The sequence below is a fragment of the Equus quagga genome, chromosome 18 (genome assembly GCF_021613505.1).
Source record: "Equus quagga isolate Etosha38 chromosome 18, UCLA_HA_Equagga_1.0, whole genome shotgun sequence".
Classification (NCBI taxonomy): domain Eukaryota; kingdom Metazoa; phylum Chordata; class Mammalia; order Perissodactyla; family Equidae; genus Equus; species Equus quagga.
In genome coordinates, this window is record NC_060284.1 from 22175460 (window position 1) to 22196486 (window position 21027).

General features: G+C 39.8%; 1 protein-coding gene across 1 annotated transcript in view; it reads left to right on the forward strand.

The window, feature by feature from the left end:
• The first annotated feature begins 379 nt into the window (after nucleotides 1-379).
• Nucleotides 380-21027, forward strand: part of CLCA1 (chloride channel accessory 1) — a 28194-nt gene continuing 7546 nt past the window's right edge. Inside the window, exons 1-9 of the mRNA XM_046645454.1 lie at nucleotides 380-641; nucleotides 5085-5225; nucleotides 5395-5542; nucleotides 7951-8056; nucleotides 12343-12520; nucleotides 13781-13999; nucleotides 14547-14774; nucleotides 18289-18463; nucleotides 20275-20381. Coding sequence (XP_046501410.1) covers nucleotides 480-641; nucleotides 5085-5225; nucleotides 5395-5542; nucleotides 7951-8056; nucleotides 12343-12520; nucleotides 13781-13999; nucleotides 14547-14774; nucleotides 18289-18463; nucleotides 20275-20381 — 1464 coding nt within the window. The 5' untranslated portion in view covers nucleotides 380-479. The remainder of the gene's footprint in view (nucleotides 642-5084; nucleotides 5226-5394; nucleotides 5543-7950; nucleotides 8057-12342; nucleotides 12521-13780; nucleotides 14000-14546; nucleotides 14775-18288; nucleotides 18464-20274; nucleotides 20382-21027) is intronic.

Here is a 21027-nt window from a genome sequence, read left to right on the forward strand (position 1 = left end):
CCACCATGAGGGATAACTGGATATGATTTACACTTGACGAATGCTTACTGAATATGCAGAACAATCAGGCCTCCACTGGGCAGGTGGGGGCTGGAGGTGGCATTGGGCAAGTCAGTGTCCCAGGATGGGCAAACATTTGTAAGAAGCAAACATCTTTCCATAGCCAAGCTGCTTATCACCTGTGAGTCCTTCCAAGGAACCGGATGTGGGCTCCCCACCCTCATTCTGGCACAGGTGAAGTCAAAGTAAATGATCCGTTTAAAATGGAATATTTAAAAGTACACAGAATTTGAGACTAAGCTATCATTCCTCATATCGGAGATAAACACAATAGTGAAACAATTTTGGCTAAGAGGTTAAAGTCCTTTGATAAACTACCTCTGATAACTTGGAAGAATGTATGTCAATAAATTCATATAAATAGGGGTATAGAAGGATGCCTCCAAAACCAACGTTTTCCAAGGAGAGAAATCCAAGCAATGGGGTCATTTAAGAGTTCTGTTTTCATCTTGGTCCTTCACCTTCTGGAAGGGGCCCTGAGCAATTCACTCATTCAGCTGAACAATAATGGTTATGAAGGCATTGTCATTGCAATTGACCCTAATGTGCCAGAAGATGAAACACTCATTCAACAAATAAAGGTAAGTTCAAAATGGCAGTTACCCATGATTTAAAAAAAAAAAAAATTAAGCATAACGTTATGATAGAGTGAACATGAGTTCTCTAACTCCAGCTGTGTGACACTGGTGAGTTATTTTCATGTCTGAGTCTGTTTCTTCAGCTATAAAATGTTAATAATACTTGACCATTAGGATTCTTTGAGAGAAGAGAAAATAAAGGCAACGTTTGTAACTTAGAGTTTGATACATGGTTGGCACTTAAAATGATGTCTACATTTATTGGCTGTGGATGATTTCACTGAAAATTATTTTGTTCAGCACTAAGGCAGAGCCTACAACATTTGCCAGATATTGTGAGTTGGGCAGAGGATACACTCCTTTGCCTGGTTTTACCGTTGGCTCATATCAAATTCTCCTTTTATTCTCCTAATTGTAACCCCCTTCTCTGTGATCCTAATAAAGAAGCCAAGGATAATATCTGCGACTTAATAATAACCCTGACCCTTCCAGTGGGAAGAAACCCTGCATTTGACCAGCCCTAATGCAAGGATCCTCTCAGGGCTGCTGAGCGGCCTCATCTCGCTTGTTACTTCTTCTGTGGGGGAAGGAAATCCAGGGAAGAAGGCTCTTCCTGTCCTGGCAGGGGTGTCTAACTGTTATAAGGTGGAGGGATTAGAGAGGTCGTGTACAACACTGAACAGTTAAGAATAAGAGGGAGATGCCTTATAAAAGACACCCTGGGGTCTGACTGTAGCGTATCAGTAGACTATCACTGATCAGTAGCATGTCAGAGGCAGTACCGTGTAATAAGCAAAAGTACTGTCTGTAAAATGGGGGTAAACACAAGTACCTTCCTCGTAGGATTTTGTGAGGATTAAATTTAATAGTGCACGCATATACGGGAAGCTGGGTGAAGGATATATGGGAATTCAGTACAATTTCTGTAGATCTTCTGTAAGTCTAAAATTATCTCAAAAATTTAAAAAAAGACTATAAAAATGCGCGCACAGAGCCTGGTACACAGTAAGAGCTCAGTAAATGGTGGGCACAGAAATCAGTCATCAGTCCCCCTTTTAATCCTTCTAGATGGAAAGGGCTCATCCGTCCTAACCAAGCCGAAGGGACTGAGCCTTGTTTCTGGGCAAAATTTCCAAGTGTGAACTTGGAAGTTAAGACTGCAAGGACCCCCAAGGGTTGCCCCAAAGGTTCCTTGCTCTGAGCAGGAGCAAACCCAGAAAAATGCAGTTTGGAGAGAAGCCACCAAGAGGAGGTTAGCGGTGGAGAATTGCAGTAGTCGCGGGGTGAGGGAAAGTTTAATCGTTTAACTCGAAGACTGTCAGATATTACTGCCATCGGTAAAAGGAAAATTCATACTTTTTGAAATTTCTTAACAATCAGAAACGTTGGGTGAGTTTTTGATGGCTTCTAAACTTAGAAATGGCATCAGCAAAAATGAAGGAGCCACTTGGAGCAACAGACACGGAAAATGTGGGAGAAAAATGTGGCTAGCAAGTTTCTGTCTCTGGCTAGACAGTCAGTGGGGCTCAGGAACATATCAGAAGGAGAAGAGAGATGCCTTATCTCTAATGACAATGCCAATTTGTATTTATATGGTGCTTTAGAGCTTTCAAAGTGCTTTCACCCTATTATTTCTGGGGATTTCCTTCTGAGAAATCTACTTCTCACTACAACTATTAAGTTGGCTTTCTGGTTTGAGTCCTAAATGAGCATGGTATGAGATAAGTTGGTTTCCACACTTGCTTCTCTGTAACTGGAACACGTTCACTATTAAGTTGGCTTTCTGGTTTGAGTCCTAAATGAGCATGGTATGAGATAAGTTGGTTTCCACACTTGCTTCTCTGTAACTGGAACACGTTCACGGGCAGTAGTGTGGTCAGAGTCCCTAAGAGAGTAGTTCATCAAAGTGAGTTCCTCCCTCTTTGATGTTCCAGATCTGCAGAATTAAGGGATCTCATCTTGGGCTTTGCTACCTTGCCTGGCCATTCCTCACTGTCTGCTCCAACAACCTTCTTTCTGAGGGGAGATTCTCCCCCTGGTGCCCTTATGGGGACAGAAGTCTCTAAGTCAGCTCTTAAATACTTCCTTCGGCAGCACAATCCTCAACGTTTCTCCACCTACAAGTCCAGCAGATGGCGCTGCAGCAGTTCCGTCCGCTGCACCTGCGCTCCTGTCAGGTTTAGTTGAAGCAGTGAAAACACGCTTCATAAGATGAGGGAGTGAGGGTCAGGGAGAAACAGGCTCTCTCTCTGTCGTGCACACAAACACACACACACACAAGACACACAGTGGGAGTAGTCTGGGGTCTCCTCAATTCGTGTGAGCCCAGGTACCTCCTGTCTTGGCACTCCCGGACAGCTCGCCAAGCGTCATAATTGCTTCATTCATTGATTTGTTCGTTCATCCAGCAGGTATTTACAGAACATCTACATTATGTCAGGTAGCAGGAATCTAGTGGTGAACAATATACTAACCCTATTCTTAAGGAATCTCCAGCCTATCCCATAAACTGTCATATTCAACCTTCTCTCAGCCTCGAGTATAAATGTCTATTTGAATATGAGGTCACTCTCAAAATCTGGAACAGATGCCAAAGCAAAGATCCCTAGTTAATGTTTCCATTGAAACACGGAAGACAAGAGCATTCCTTGCTGCTTAGTCTCCCTCCTGGGAGGCACTGAAAATTCACATTTCACAAGCCAAATTGTAATATGATACTCCAACATAGGAAGTTTTATATCTACTTTTCAACTTTTTGGTGATCCTGATTCAGTGTTTTTATTTTTCAAAATGATACAATGTTAAATTCGCCTAGTGATTGTTAAAAATCTGGCTTTTTGGAAGAAGAACATGCAAATCAATATGAGAACTTTTATAAAACTAGCAAGGCAACCATTATTATCACTACTGGAAAAGAGGGAAACTGAGGCTCAGAGAGACAAAATAAATCCCCCAAGTTTATCCCGTTAGGAAGTGGCACAGCAGGGTTCACCTCTGCATCAACACCTGAGTCCTGCTTCCCCACATAATGATGAACTGTCTCTGCCCCTAAGGCCGACCCCACTAGGCACTGGAGTCTAATCACTCTGGTCTGCTCCAGGAAGGACTTTCCTCCTGCAACATCCCTTTTTCCTCTTGGATTATTGGGGATTTTTCCATTAGCATATACATATGCTATAATAGTTCTCGTTTTTTAAAGAACCAAACCAAACAAAACTCCCTCGTCCTGAAGTCCTCCTTCAGCGACTGCTTCATTCCTCCATTCTCCTTTACTTTAAAGAAAAACTTCCTGACCTCTTGTCTGTATTCACTGCCTCCACTTACTCACCTTCCCCTCTCTTGAATTCACTCATGTGGAGCTGTCATCTCCATTCCACTAAGTGGCTCATGCAGGGCGTCAAATCTATCGGTCAGTTCTTAGTCCTCATCTTACTTGATTGCTTAGCAGCATTTGACACCGATGATCACTCTCTCCTCCTGGAAATACTCTCACCCCATGCCTTCTGATTTCCTTCCCATGCATCAGCTGCTCCTTCCGAGTCTCCTTTGCTGGCTCCATGTCTGCCCACCTCTAAAAGCTGGTGGCTCCTGGCACTCAGTCTTCAGTCCTCTTCTTCCTCTGTCTACACTTGCTTTTGAGGCCAGTGGTTTCACTTCTAATGGACCCAATGCCCCTTTCAATAATAAATATCTTTTAATTCTCTCTCTACTATCTTGTCATGATGCATCTCAGCTCTTTCATTGTAGAGAAATGAAGTTAGGTGTAATTTAAAAAGAAATTACATAATTTTGGCACTTCCTCATATCTGACACTTAGTACTAAACTAAAAATAAATACTATCCTAACATTTGGTTAGCCCCTAAATTATTCCAGGAGTCAGAGGGTATTGAAGTCATATTCATTTTCATTTGAATTTCTCTCCCGGTACTACTTGGTGTGAGACCTTGAGACTTATACTTTCTAATTCTCAGTTTCTGTCTAAAGGTTTATTGATCCTCAAAGGATCAAACGAGATGAAACTAATAGCTTACATTTCAGAAACACTTGTGCTAAGTAAACACGGTTCCAAATGCTTTTTTGACTTCATTTGATCCCACAACAAACTTATGAGCTAGTCACTGTAATATTTTCCATTTTATAAATGGGGAAACTGATGCTCAAGAGGGCTCAAGGAAATCGCCTGATGTCCCACAGTAAGTGGTGGAGCCAGAATTAGTGTCAGCCTCAGGAATCTGCATTGTCAACCATTATACTGTGACACAGAGTGTGTGGCAAATGCTAAAAAAAGGTTAGTTATTATTATCAATGAAAGGTATTTCCACATTTTCCCCTCCCATTCTGATGCAAAACACAATGCAAAATAGAGATGTAAATTTGAATGATTGGTAAGTTTGTCTGTTTTCAGTCACAACTGTGCTTTTTATGTATGTTTTCTTTTGTCCCAGGACATGGTGACCCAGGCATCTCCATATCTCTTTGAAGCTACAGAAAAAAGATTCTATTTCAAAAATGTTGCCATTTTGATTCCTGAAAATTGGAAGACAAAACCTGAGTATGAGAGACCAAAACTCGAGACCTACAAAAATGTGAGAACATCAAGTTCCTTTTTCAAATTCAATTTGCTTTTGTGATTCAGATTTTTTCAATCAAAATGTTCTAGAAGCAAATGAAATTGATTCAAAATATTCCAGTGTGAATAAGGTCAATTCATTTACTGAAATTTTGTAATGATAAAAGCTTTTTCTTAAATTTTAGGCTGATGTTCTAGTTGCTGAACCTAATCCTCCAGGCAATGATCAACCCTACACTGAACAGATGGGAAAATGCGGAGAAAAGGGCGAAAGAATTTATTTCACTCCTGACTTCTTAGCAGGAAAAAGGTTGGATGAATATGGACCACAAGGTATGGGTAGGGGTGAAATATTCTGTTGTGTTTCTCATAATTGAATAATTTTATGTTCCAAGTAGATCAAAATTAGCATTATCTTTCTGAGTAAGCACATATAAGCCAAATAAACTATTTTGGCATGTGTTTTCACTTAAAACAGGGATTCAGAAGGGTGCATTTCTGTTAAAAATGTAATTTCTTCATATTCTGCATACTTGTGTAAATATGGCATTTTTAATCTTTAGAAATTATTATCAGATAGTATTAGTATCAGAAATTAATTGTAAAATAAGTTAATTTGTAGTATCAGGTTTCTATGAATCTGTGGGGAAACTCATCTGAACAAATTAAACTTCCTGCCTGAAATTCAGGTTGTAGCCACTAGATGACAGACACAGATGCACAGTGCTCTCAGACTTTTATGTGCATTCATATTTATAAACGGATTGTTAAAAATGCAGATTCTGATTCAGCAGGTGAGGGGTGGGACTCAAGAATCTGCATTTTTAACAAGCTCCCAAGTGATGATGATAATACTCAACCATGGACCACATTTTGAGTAGCAGAAAGAACATCCTTGGAGTTCAGCTCTCAAAACCTATAACTAAGGAAAAAAGTCCAATTTTCCTTCACAAAATGAACTCTTTTTCATTCCCATATGAGCTATACAGAGCAATCTTTGGAAAACAAACAAGCAATGGAGTATATATAATATATACTTTCCAAGTTGAATCAAATGTGATTAATATTAACTAATAAGGTTAAGTGATAACTAGTAGTAGGTTTCTTTACTATCTTAGACAGGTTGGAACTAGTTTGATTTACTTCATTTAAATAGTCAAAGCAGAGGAAAGAAACAAGCAAACGAAAGAGCCCTGCGCCTTCTGACCTCACCCCCAAATCCTTACAGACCTTATCAGAAAGATAAAGCCTTGCCAAACATACTTCTTTATCGTTCTTCCACAACACTCCATTTCACCTCCATGACGGGAACAGAAAACTCCCAATGTATGGCTCAATAAATATGTGTTGAATTGATTTACCTAACTGCCCCATCCCACTCCTGGGCATCGTGGTCATCATATATAATGTCATTCCTTTCTAATCTCTCCTTTCTGTACTGTAATCCACATCTGCTCTCTCACAATCTTGCCTTTGCTTTAAGAGGCCACTGGGTGTTCCCCAGCACCTACAGAATAAAGTCCAAAGCCTTAGTGTGAGATACTAGGGCCTCCTTACTATGTACCCCCTCACATAACCCTCCAAATTCAGCCTACCCAGGAATTTACCTTCCAGAAAAACTGAGCATAAGTCACTAAGATTCATCCAAATTTAACAAATACTCATTGAGTGCCTATTACATTCTAGACACTATGTGCCCAGACATGACAATGAAGTCATGGTGCCTGTCCTCATGGAGACAAGTGTCTAGTGTGAGAGACTGGCAAGTAAGCAGTAATGACAGTATAATGTGACAAGTGCCATAATGGAATATAATGAAAGTGCAAAGGAGGGTGACCTGGACTGGTTTGGGGATGTCAGAGAAGGCTTCTGGGTAGATATAAGCTTGATTTTGAAAGAAGAGTAAGAGTTGTCCAGGCAGAGATGGGGAGAGAGTATTCCAAGCAAAGAAAAAATATATAAAAAGACCAGAGATAAGCAAAAGCATGGTGTGGCTTTAGAAAGTAAAAGAAATTCAGGAATTCATTATAGAGTTTTGGAATTGGGTGGAAAACTGCAAGAAATCTGGCTGCAAAGAGGAGCAGGGCCTGTATCATCAGGGACCTTGTGTACCATGTTGAGAAGTTGGACTTAACCCTGAGCACCATAGGGGAGCCATTGATAACTGAAGACATGGAGGCCAGGTGGGTGGCTATTGCAGTAATTCAGGAGTAAGTGGCAATGAGACTGGAAAGATGAGAATAGGTCAAAGCAAGCGCAGAGGTAGAGTAGGCAGGCCTCGAGGTTTGACCAGATATGAGCCATACGAGAGAAGACCTATTGGGGATGCTGCCCTGGCTGCCCTGTGAGTGCTCTGGCTCCTATAAGAGGTCCATAGTGACCTCCACGATTACACCTGCATCATTAGGGATTTTAGTTATCTGATCACGTGTGTCATCTGCTAGATCATGAGCTATGTCAGAACAGGGCAGCTGTTTCATCTTTGTATGAACAGCTGTCTGGTGCTTACTTGGTGCCTACTTAACATTTGATGAGCCAACACAAGTAGTTACATTTTACAGAAGTGTGCCGTTGTCATATTAGATTTTTCTTTCTAAGGAACCTTTAACTTTTCAAACCTTTAACTAAAAAAATTAACATAGCAAAGCATAATAATGTTCAGAAGAACTGCTTTCTCCCAGTGTGAGAAGCTAATTTTGCCATTCTTATTGTAATCAGGTGTTTAAAATATTTTCTCACAGGAAGGGTATTTGTCCACGAATGGGCTCATCTACGATGGGGACTATTTAATGAGTACAATGATGACCAGAAATTCTACTTATCCAATAAAGAAATCAAAGCAGTAAAGTATGTATTATATTTTGTTTTAACTTTTGCCAAACTATTTTAAATTGCAACCAATTTTTTCCTGAATTGATTACTTCAAAAGTATCAGTCTTTCAGGTGTACATCCTTGTATTTCAACTTCTGTATACATTGAATCATGTTCACCACCAAAAGTCTAGTTTCCATCCATTACCATACGATATACAGAAGTCAAAATGTAATGATGTACACTTGAAATTTATACAATGTTATAAGCCAATGTTACCACAATAAAAAAAAATCAGTCTTTTGTCTTATTTTCTCTCTCTCATTCTCTCTTAGCGCCTTCTTTTTCAGATTCCCACAAAACTACCACTTTTGCTCACTTTACAAGTGCTTCAGTTGAATTCTTTACTCTGTAGCTACAAATCTTTTGCCTCTTTTTGTGTGTGTACAACCATAAGAAATCCACAGGGGTATGTTCGGTGTCTCTATCTTCCTCTATCAGAATCTGTGACATAAACAAAGCTAGTGGGCTCTTCCATGCCTTGGGGGCAGAATGATGTCTATGTGGACTTTGTCAGTATGAATGGACCTGGGAGAGATTGTGGAACTTACCTGAAAGACAATCTAAATATTAAAACAAAACAGAAAACATCTCCCAATTTGAATTAAACCCTGTACAGTGTCAGTAGAAAGCAGATCGAATCCTTGGAAAATGCTCTTGTCTGCAATGATTTTATGAGCGAGTTCTTGCAACCAACAGTTTCAGTGAATACAAATTGCTTTAGTACAAACATAAAAGATAGGGAACATCCTAATTTATTTTAGAGAGCTAACATCACTCAGATACTAAAATCTGACAGATGGCATGAAAAAGAATTCTGTAGATACAGCTTTCTAAGAAGATTTTAAATAATAGCATAGTAAATTATATCTCGTAGAATTAAGAGAATAACAAACATGCTAAGGTCAAGTAAGAAGTCTCCCAGAAATCCGAAAACACTATGGTATTAGGTAAGTAATTAATATAGGGCATTGAGTAAAGAAGAAAAATAAATGATTATTCTAATAGATTCTCAAAAGGAATTGGATAACCTTGCACATTTATGCCTAGTTAAAAAATAGCAATCTCTTTGTAAAGACTAGAAGTTGGTACAATGCCCCTCCACTTCTGCTTTCAGTTCTGCTTGCCTGATGACTCTTTAAGGAGATGCACTCAGCTTTGGTTCTGTTCTTGTCTTTACTTGGTACAATTGTTTCCAAGGGGAGCTGTGCTGGGCTCAGAGCTCAGCTTTGGCTTCCCATTTCTCCCACAGGAACATTATTACTCTCCACTTTTCCCTTTCTTTAGTACATTCAAAGTCTGTCAGCCTGGTTCACTTCCATTATATTTTCCCTGATTGTTACATCATTTCAGGCATAAGTAGACACTAAATGCCTCCTGGAGCCATGAATACCAGATTCCTTTAGCTTGCTCCCTCTGCACTACATAGACCACACCTTAGGGTCACTTCCCCAATGTGATCATATGTTGGATGGACCTTCCAAATCTCAGCCAAGATGCCATTTCAAACCTGATGTCTACCTTTCCCACTACTCTTTTCTATGCTTCCAGACAGTTAGACACTGTATACTCCCTCAAGAGAAAAGCTGATCAGTACATATTCCTTTCTAGAGATATTTTAGAAATATCTACATATACAGCATGTTGCTTATTTCATGGATAACATTAGGAAAGTTGACATGATGACCATGCCCTCTTAAAAAGAAATTTTATTATAACATATTAATAATATTGCTCCTTGTCCAAATTTTTTTGATTATTTTTAAGGCCTAGAAGCAATCACAAAAATGACAGCACCGCCCACAATAGAAGGTTACTTCCTTCATATGATATAGAACATTAATTAAAAGCCAATAGCCTACATCATATTTAACAAGGAAACATTAGAGACATACTCAGGAATAAGAAAAGGATGGCCACTATTAGCACAGTTATCTAACCTTATTTAGAAAGTTGTAGCCAATGCAATAACACATGAAACTGAAGAGGTAAAAAAAAGGAGCCACTAGAAAAGAAGAGAGAAAATTGCTTTTAGGCAGATGATATGTGGTTCACTTAGAAAACCCAAGGGAACAAATAGAAGTTAGAATTGATAAGGAAAGTCAATAGGGTGAGGAGATGCAAAATGAATATTCAAATTTCCTTCCCATATATGAACAGTAACAGGTTCAAAAATATAATGGAAAAAATACTTCATTCAAGATAGCAATTAAAGGTGTAATAAAAGTAGAGAAAACTAAGAAATGTGGAAGTCATTTTTGAAGAAAACTACAAAATTCTTCTAAAAGATTTAAAAGAAAATCAAGATATATTGAAAGGCTTTCAATTCACGGAAGCTGTAAATTCAACCCAAATTAATACAGGTTTTATGAAACTCTAGTCAAAAGTACATCCATTTTTACCACATTTTTAAAATCCGTGATTTCATTCAGTAGATAATAGCTAAGAACATTTTTGAAAAAGAGTAGTAATAGAGGGGACATTTACTTATTGAATTTTAAATATACTATAAAGCTACATTAATTAAAACAATGTGGTCTGACAGATATATATAAAAAGTTACTTTTTAATATAACTAGAATTACAAATCTATGAGGAAAGGCAGAATTTCTTAAGATATCAGGACAATTTTTAACTGTGTTTGGGGAAAAAATTAACAGACCCTCTTCCAATGAGATTGACTCATTAAATATAAAAAACAAAATCATAACAAAAATTAGAATATTAATAAATATTAAAATCCTATATGGTGAACATCTTTCTATGCATTCAAGAATTGGAAAAAGACATAACTAAAAGAATAATACATTTGACTAAATATAAACCAAAAATTTTGTTGCACACAAATCAAACATAAACTAAGTAAAAAGATAAAAAGCAGAAAAAGATATTTTCAAAAATTAGAAAACCAGGCTTTTAAAAGCTTAGTATTGTAACATATAAGGAACCTTTAAAAACCAGTAGGAAAATAATAACACCCTAATAGAAAAATGGACACAGGAGAATAATAAATAATTCACCAAAGAATAAGTAAAAACAGCCAGTAAACATATAAAAAGTGTTCATACTTGCTAGTAATGAAAGAGGTGCAAATTGGACAAAGATAAGAATCATTGGTTGCCTTTCAGTTACTCTCAGTGGGATGAGCGCTTTCACAGATGGTTGTGAGAAGCATAAATTAGCACAACTTCCCTGGGAAGCAATTTTGTGACACATATCTAATCTCTAAAATTTTTCCTATTTCTTGATCTAGTAATTTCGTGTTTGAAAATCCATTTTAAGGGAAATGATGGAACCAACTGTAGCAACAGACTTTAAACCATTCACACTTTTGGTTCTGATAATTTACTTTGGGACTCAATCATGCAGCAAATGTGGAAATAGAGCCAAAACTTTATACGAAATTTTATTTATTCATTGGAGTTTTATTCTTAGATCTGACAAATTGGGAGGAAACCAAATTAAACAAATTAGGCTAAAATAAAATTGTGTTTTTAAAGAATATTATGAACTATAATAATGTATTAAATTTTTAAATATACTAGCATACTAAGTTTTTAAAAGCAGGAAGCACAGCTGCATGTGCAAAGGTACGCTGGTGCATAGAGAGAGAAGGAAATGCTTCAACCTGTCAGTTGTTTATTTCTGATCATGGGACATGATTGTCTTTCTTTTCTTCTTTACACTTCTTTGCTATTTTTCAAATTTTCTATGGTGTTCATATATTGTTTATATATTCAAAAAAGTAAGATGTAAGGAAAAAGCATTCCATTTATAATAGCAACAAAAATCGTAAGCATGTAACATAAAGAAAAATCCAAAATACCTATGAACATACAAGAACTGTGCAAAAAATGTATGACATGAACTAATTAGAAAAAAACAAAACAGAGAATGTGAGCAAGCCTTTTGAGGGAAATAAAAGAGGGCTCCTGACGTTCCAGGAATGAGGGGACTCGATTAGGGGGTGCCTCAGGACGTCGATCCGTATTCATTCTAACAGCAACCATAAACCAGACTTAGCTTTCCTGCTGCGTAGAAACAAATTCTGATACCATTTTGGGAACCCCTCAGATAACTGTCTGGCAAACAGAAATGACTCTGATGAGAATTGATTAATTTTGCTCTGTAAGGGGATGTATTTGTTTCTTGGATTATGAGAGGAGATCAGAGACAAGGCCATCTGTCAGAAATTGATCACAGAGTCTAACCTTTTGAAATGATTACATCACCTAAACATCTAACCTTCATGTATTTTCAGATGTTCAGCAGATATTGCTGGTAAAAATGTGGTAAACCACTGTCAGGGAGGCAGCTGTGCCACCAAACCATGCAGACGCGACAGAGTAACAGGGCTGTACGCGCAAGAATGTGAGTTCATACCTGATGAACAGCAGACTGAGAAGGCTTCCATCATGTTTTCACAAAGTATTGATTCTGTAAGTACCTTGTTCTTTTTTTTTTTTTTTTATTTTTTGGCACTTAGGAATTTAGTGAAGTTTTTATCCCAGAAGCTGCAAGAGAGGATAAATTTCAGAAAATCATCAATGAGCAGCTGATTCTCTGGGGGACAAGCTGGGAGTATGGAATCAGGGATGAAGTCTCATCTTCCCTTCACCCCTTCCATAGATCCATTCTTGCTTCTCTGTCACCTCCCTCCCACTAGCTCTTAGTTGAAGTGCTTAGAATTACTTCAAGTGTCCTTAAAGGCAGACAAGCACAAAAATTCTTAGTTAAATAAGAAATTTACCCATGGGCATCAGGCACTTCTCTTTGTTAGTTAATAAGGGCATGATCAGTAGCCTTTAATTTAGCTTTTAGGGATCTCTTTCCAGCCTGCAAATTGGCTTTTGGTTGTTAACTGAAATTTTCTATCTTTTTAAGAGTGCTGGTGACTTTAGGGAGTTTGTACATAGTTTTAATAGCTTTAAATAGTTTTAAAATACTTAATTTTTTAAAATGACTAACTGGTCATAAAATGAAGTTGACTAATTATCTATATTAGTGCAGATTTGCACAAACTAAGATCAAACGCATCAGGCAAGTGACTTTAGCGGCGAGCCCCTCCCATCACCCAGTCTCTTACATAGAATTATGTGTTTCTTTTGGAATAAAGGATGAAGTATCTTGCAAGAGTCTGTCAATAACAATATGGTGTAAGTTTTTAAAGGGTGTAAGTTTTTAAAGTGTGATGTACTGTGGTTCATGAGGCCCAACCTTCAGTCTGGCTTTGCAATCTGTTCCCAGACTTACTCAGAAGCTTCCAAGCTTCCAAGCTTCCAAGCTTCCAAGAGGTGGCCCAGATTATGTGTTTTAAATTAACCACAGAGTTAAATCTGATGCACAGTTGGGTTTGGGAACCTCTGCCTGGGGTTTACACAAAAGTTTTTCAGGTTTCCTTGCTCAAAAGGAGCCATACTGATAATATGGAACACTACCAAAACAACCTGAAAAATGCAAATAAAGACAAAAATAAGCATTTTACAGCTAATCATCACTTTCTAAATTACCAACATCCCAAATATCTGGGATTTTTCATTGAATGACAATACTGTAAGGTCACTGAGAGGAGGAACTTCTTTGTATACTGTGCCTCATTTTTTCATCCCCCAAATGCTAGATGTAGATTCAAATTATTAAAGATTTTCGTAAGTAGTTTACTGCTATCTCTATCATTTTCTATCAATTGACAATTTCAGGTGGTTGAATTCTGTACAGAAGAAAACCACAATAGAGAAGCCCCAAACATGCAAAACCAGAGATGCAATCTCCGAAGTACATGGGAAGTGATTCGTGATTCTGAGGACTTTAAGAAAACCACTCCTATGACAGCACAGCCACCCCAGCCCACTTTCTCACTGCTGCAGATTGGACAAAGAATTGTGTGTTTAGTCCTTGATAAATCCGGAAGCATGGCGGTACGTTCAATGAGTCTTGGTCTTCTGGATGCTGGTCTCACATTTGTGCACCATATGATCTGCACCACAACGGGGAACTGGCTAGGAAGAAAGTCCCAAAGGTCACAACAGTTATGATAACGTTGCCATCAGAATTGCATATCTCAACTTTCTTCAACAAAAATTCAGCATCAAGTGTCTCATTTGACAAATTAGCTTTCAATTTATGAGCAAAGATCTGATGAATCACTTAGCCTTAACATTTTTTAAGTTTCACTGACAATATGTATGTCTATGGAACTATTACTAAAGCATGGAACCAATAATTAAAGTAAAGCCTAATCTGGCTTTATTTTTTAAGGCTATTTACACAAAGACCCTAAAATTCTACCCAGAGATGCTATTAAATATAAAGAAGAAAATTTCCCCCATAGAAGGATATGCCTTGAGAAAGCTTGTTGTACTTTACATTGAGGCAGCCACTTCCAAATTCCCTCTAGCCTGTTTCATTATTACTTCTGCCTATTTTAACCCAAGCCGACTAATTATTTTCTGATTCTCCATTCAGATTGGTGACCGCCTTAAACGACTGAATCAAGCAGGCAAGCTTTTCCTGCTGCAGACGGTTGAGCAAGGGTCCTGGGTTGGAATGGTGACGTTTGACAGTGCTGCCTATGTACAAAGTGCACTCAGACAGATAAAAGGTGGCACTGATAGGGACGCGCTCACCAAAAGCTTACCCACAGTGGCCTCAGGAGGAACGTCCATCTGCTCCGGGCTTCGATCAGCCTTTACTGTGAGATAAGTTCCCCTATCGTAGTTTGCCAATGTTTACAATTTATGCTTCCTAAGAAATTCCCCTTTCCAGTGTTTCCATACGTGGCTGGTATCTAATTGAATTAGACAACCAAGGGCAGAGCAATGGTTCAAATGATGCAAAGACACAGGGCCCCAAAGCTATTGTTAATTCATTCACTTGTGCTTTTGTGCTTTTGCTGCATCTGTGCATTCATGCTCTTCTGCATGCATGCCTACAGTAAAAATATTCATGGTGTGCCTTCTGTGCTAGGCATTAAGTACATCAGGAGGGCCAAACAGACACCACACCTCCTGTCGCAGAGCTTATAATCTTATTGGGGGAGATACGTTAACCACGTAGTCACACAAATAAGTGTATACTCACAAAGTGTAATGAGTGCTATGAAGGAAAGGTCCACAGGGATATAAGAGAGTATCTTCCAAGAGGAAAAAGAATGAGCTCAGGAGTATGGTTAAACTTTGAGACAGCATAACACTCCAAACTTAGGGTACATACGACTTCCTTTTGGGCAAGAAAATGGTTTATTTATTGAAGCAGGAGCCCTTAGGAATTGTAAATGTAATTGTATTGGTGGTGTATCCAAAGATCCCACCTGACCATCCAATTCCATCATTCCTCTACTTAGATATCAATGGCTGCCCATTTTCAACAAAATTAAGTAAAAATTTCTGTATCTAGCATTTAAGTTCTTTCATAATATAGCTCCTTTCCAGGCTTAAGTACCAGGGACTCTCTTCCAGGTAGCCTATATTTAAGCAAATTGGATACCGACATTGAGAGTTTCCACAACTTTGCCAAGCTAGCTCCCCACTTAGAGTACTTTCTCCTCCTTCCATTGTGCGTCAGATCGCACACATTCTTCAAAGATCCATCACAGACACCACCTACTTCTCAACATTTTTCCTGATCCTTTCAAGTGTATAGAATATCTCTCTCTCTGAATCCTATGATCTTTTTTTGGTGGTTTTTTTTTTGGTATCTCTTGTGACTTCTAGGCTCTTCTGTCTTGTTTTCTAATCACGTGCTTCACTCAAGCAAAATTTCGTTAGAGATAGGACTTATCTTTTTACCTTCCAGGCTGCTGGCACAATAACTTTTACACAGGTTCTCAATAAATAAAAGTGAATTGAGTTATTTGATGCAGCTGATGCTTAATTGCTCCAAATGTAGAATACAATATTCTATATGTATTTAGAGGCTAGTTAGCTCCGTGAAACAAAGAACAGGAGGCTGAAAGAGGCTGGCTGGCCTAGGGTCTCAGAATCTCCACTGCGTCTTGGGCAGGTCTGCTCTCTGCCTGCTGTGGATCACAACACATGAATGGGGTTGTTGCAGACTCCCAAGCAGCGGCAGGAACATTTTGTTTCCAGCTCACACTGTTTCACGTGGACAACAGACTCAACCATTTCCTCAAATGCAATCTGTTCCTCTGACCCTTCTGTTCCACGTTGAAGGTCAGTTCCCTAAAAGTGGTTTCCAGCATGTACACACTCAGCTGCAAAACCCCTCTCTGGATGCCTGTGTGCATCTGGATTCTTTTGCTTCTGCCACTCATCCAAGCTTTGACTAAAGAAGCAAATGAGGGAGGGAAACTGACAATGAAATCACTGAATGTGTCATACTAAACTCCTGCTATGCAAAACCCGAGGGGAGATGCCTAATGCCAGATGACCTGGTGGTGAAGAGGGAGCTTCTGGTCTTGCATTTTTTACTCAGATGAGTGAGAGAGGGTGTGAGGGATACTTGTGAAATTTAGAAGCTCCTCCTGCCCAATGGAGTCCAGGTGTGGGGTGGGAGGAGCCGGTGTGTGACTTCAGGGTGATGAGGTAAATGGTCTTGGATCCTACACTGTCCTCAAGACCCCCACTGATCCGTGCTGCAGGACCCTCCCTGGTCAGGTCTGTCCTGGGCTCCTGGCAGTGATGTCTGAGGAGGTGTGACCACTAGACTTTGCTTGTTTTCTTGGCTTGAGCAGGACCCAGTGGTCCTCCTGGGCTGACTCAGTCCCACTTCAGCTCTCACTGCTGGAGCAGTGCCATGAGCAACCCCATGTCCTCCATGCAGCCCCCGGACAGGCTGTACATCCCTCAATCCCCATGGCAAGACAATCTGTTCTCTTGCCTGCCAACTCTCAAGTCAGCTGCCTTCTGTCTTCCCTCTGGGATATGTGGGAACTTCTGCATGTTTTCCAGGACACGTAGCAGTGATGGGGAGAGGGGCAAGTGAATCCAAATTGAGCCATTTCTCAGGCCTCCCAGGCCCTTCAGCTTGGTCAGTCTGAGGCCATGGCCACACCTGACAGGCTTTGGGCTCTGGTCCCCTTCACACAGTAGCAGTCACAGTTCTTCTCTCTTCCCTTGTGTGGCAGCCCTTTCTCAGAGTTCAAACAGAGTGGAGTGGGAGTCTCCTCTGCTCTCAGCTTTCACTTCAACCTACTTAAGATGTCTTCCCTTTCTGAAGGTCTGGTCCAGAGAGGGGAGGTTACTTAGGCTTGACTGCTTATTTCTCCTACTTCCGAGTGTCTCCTTCCACTCTTTTTAGGTGAAGAGTGGATGTCTGTCTTCCTCTTCTTTTTTTTTTTTTGAGGAAGCTTAGCCCTAAGCTAACATCCGTGCCCATCTTCCTCTACTTTATATGTGGGATACCTGCCACAGCATAGCTTGATAAGTGGTGTGAGCTCTGCGTCTAGGATCCAAACTGGCAAAACCCAGGACCCCAAAGCGGAGCGCGGGAACTTAACAGCTTCACCACCAGGCTGGCTCCTGCCTTCCTCTTCTTAAATGGATAACATTATTCTTTTACCTAATTTTCCTTCTATCATAATCTTATCCAACATTGGCAGAAGGACCATCTTCTCTACACCATGTAAAAAACTGTAATCTGTATCTATTAGGAATAGTTGAGACATAGCTATCATAAGATAGTTAGGAACTGGGGGTTAATAAGAACAAATATTTCCGTTTAATCAAAGAGGATATTAAAAATTTTAATAACTCATGTGACCTGGGTACTGACCAATCAGAAACAATGCCAACCACAAACAGCTGGCATGGTCAGACTGGGGAACATCATACAAGCTAACATCTGCCCTGAGTCTAATATCCCACGAATATTATCACCCTTAAATGACAGTGGTTTCTGAAGGCATCTGGGAACCTCTAAAAGTCTGCCAAGGAGGGATCATGTGAAGGAAACTAGAAAGACCTTCTATGCTGCTCTTCCAGGCCTGTCCCTCCCTGGAACTGCCCTGCATCCTCTTTATAGAGCCCTCTCTGCAGCAGGCTAACCAAGAAAAAAGACCAGCCTCAGGTTCCATGAACACTGCTGATTTAAAACTGTATCATTTCAAGACAAAGAGATGTTTGACCATTCCCAGACACTTTTGTTTATTCCCTCTGGAATTTTTCTTCTCATTCCCTTTAAGTGTGGTTTTCCCAAACACCTTGGCCACCCTGAGTCTGATAACTCATGGCCTGAATTATGTCCTCAGGTAATTAGGAAGAAATACAAAACAGATGGATCTGAAATCGTGCTCTTGACTGATGGAGAGGACAACACTATAAGCTCATGCTTTAACGAGGTGAAGCAAAGTGGAGCCATCATCCACACAGTGGCCCTGGGGCCCTCTGCAGCAGCAGAACTAGAGGAGCTGTCTAAAATGACAGGTGAGGGATGGTCTGCTGGGTTCCACTGTATTGTCTTTTCCACAGAACTGTGAGCTCCAGCGAACTGTGGAGCAGAGGAAGGGTGTGATGGGGAGAGACAAGGGTAATCTTATGGGCCATCTACCTGCCCTCACCCCAAATGACCATTAGAAGTGACTCCACCCATTTATTTTAAGGCCTTGGTTCTAGGATTAGGGCAGTCTGGTGAAGATGGGACCAGCATAGCACTCCAGTGAGAACTTGGGGCTCTCTTCCCAGACACTTTATAAGGACTGGAAAGAATCTAATAGGTTAACCACTCACTTCCAGTGGGCAGCTGGCCAAGAGACCCAGGGACCACAGATGACAAGCGACTAACTACATACTACCACAAGACAAGTGCTCTCTATTAGCAACAGAAAGTACAACGAGGCACAAAGTCAAGAGCCCTTAACTGTGTGTGGGGAAGGAGAAGGGTCCCGGAAGATGCATCTGAGTTGGGAGTTTAACAAGGAGTAGCAGGAGAAGGGAGAAGGGCCTGCGGAGCCTCACGGGTCACTCCGAGAATGTAGAATACAGTGCAGTTTCTCTCTCAAACATTAATATATTGTGCTTCTAACTCTCATACACAGTCAGATGGTTAAATAGATCCCATGTGTCCCTGGCTTCTGTAGCAGAATAGTGGACATATTTTTCTCTTTTTTTTCCTCAGGGCCAGCATGATGGATATCAGTTATTATGCCGAGTTGCCTCCTGAGGCAGCTAAACGGCAGAACTGTTTGCTCCTAATACTGCCTGTTTCAGGCGGGGCTTCCTAGAAGCAGAAGCTGGGACAGGGATTTGCGTATCTGTGATTTGTAACGGAGAGCTCTCAGGAGAAAGGGAGGGAGGGAAGCAGGCTGGGACAGGAAAACGAGTGCACAGTCTAGCTGAAGCTTGACCCCATGAGGGCTCTGGATTAGGAATTGCATCACAGAGTTGGTCCAATCTTGAAGCAAGAGAGCTGGCCTTTTGTATCACCGTGTCCATCAGTCAGTAGCTGTGGATTGTCAGGGCAGGGCAGAGGTGAGAGACCATGCTATTTCTGTCACTAGGGTGGCCCCTTTGGGTAAGGCACTTCTCTGGAAAAGAGGTAGCTATGTGCCATCAGCAGCTAACACTTAAAGCAGCTGGGGAGAGAAGCACTTGCATAGATAAGGGGATCTGGGTAGGGCACCAGCAGCATTATTGAAATACCTTCCTTAGACTTCAGATGGCATTAATAGTTAAATGTTCTTTCACATCAACTATCTTAGTTGCATCTGTTCTAAATAGCCCAGGACTGCTGGTCCTGTTGTATAATCTCATTTTTACTATATATTTTACTTTTCTATAACTGTGCCACGTCAGCTGTTATTTCTTGCTGTTGTCACATACACATTTTTTCTAATTTAGGAGAAACTCAAAAGTCAAGCTTGTTAGGATTATGTTTAAAATAAGGATAAATCAATAGGCTTGGAGTAAGGCTTAATGGAGTCTCTCATATGAAGTTGCATGATCTTTAAAACATGAATTTTCTGACATTAATTTTGGCCTATCAGAGATTCATGGCTGCTTTGCAGATAGTTGAAGTAGCCAGATGACTGAGATGTTGCTGAAGCTATTATTCAGTAGAATTAAAAAATTAGTGTCAACTTCTGAGTTAATCTGGACACATATTTGATGTCGGTCTATTAAGACTTTACTAACACAACAGTATTTATTTCATGTATTATGCTACCTTAACAACAGCTAAAATGTTTTAAATACTTGCTTTCTAGAAAATAACTTCTGGTAATGTAATTGCATCTTAGGAGGGTTACAGACATATGCTTCGGATCAGGCTCAGAACAATGGCCTCATTGATGCTTTCGGAGCCCTTTCGTCAGGAAACGGAGCTGTCTCTCAGCGCTCCATCCAGGTCAGAGCTCCTCCTTGTTTTTTTGTGTTCATAAATATCATAGCAAAGATGGAGAGTTGGATGGCTAAAAGTTTTAGGTTCTACATTCTTCTAGTAGTGAATTGAAATTAGAATAGAAGTTTTAGCCTGATATTAGATGACATTCCTAAAATGCAATAATGCTCATTTAAACAAGGCAACTAGTGTTTACTTGTTTGGAAACAATACTAAATAACTGCCTCATAAAAATCGGCAACATAAAAAATAATGAGTCCAAGAATTATTTTTTAACATCTGTTAACAAGCACTCATAGCAATATAATTGACTTGAAATTTTCTCCAAAGTAGATCATCTTGACACAAATTTTCTGGGACATATGTTCAGGGATTACTTGCTCTATTTTCCCATTACCTCAACTCCCTGAAATATTTGCCAAGATTTTCATATAATGGATAGGAAGTTCTTTGTAGTATGAAAAGCCCATGGTGTCAGTCCAGACAGCTGGATCCTGGTCCTGGGTCTGCCATTAACTCTGTGACCCTGGGAAAAGAGCTTCACCTCTCTAGGCCACAGTTTCTCAGCCAGATATGAACCATAAAACTATTATGGGGCCTTCTGGTTCCAAAATTTCAAGAAATCCAAATTTTCTTTTAAATGTCTTGAGAT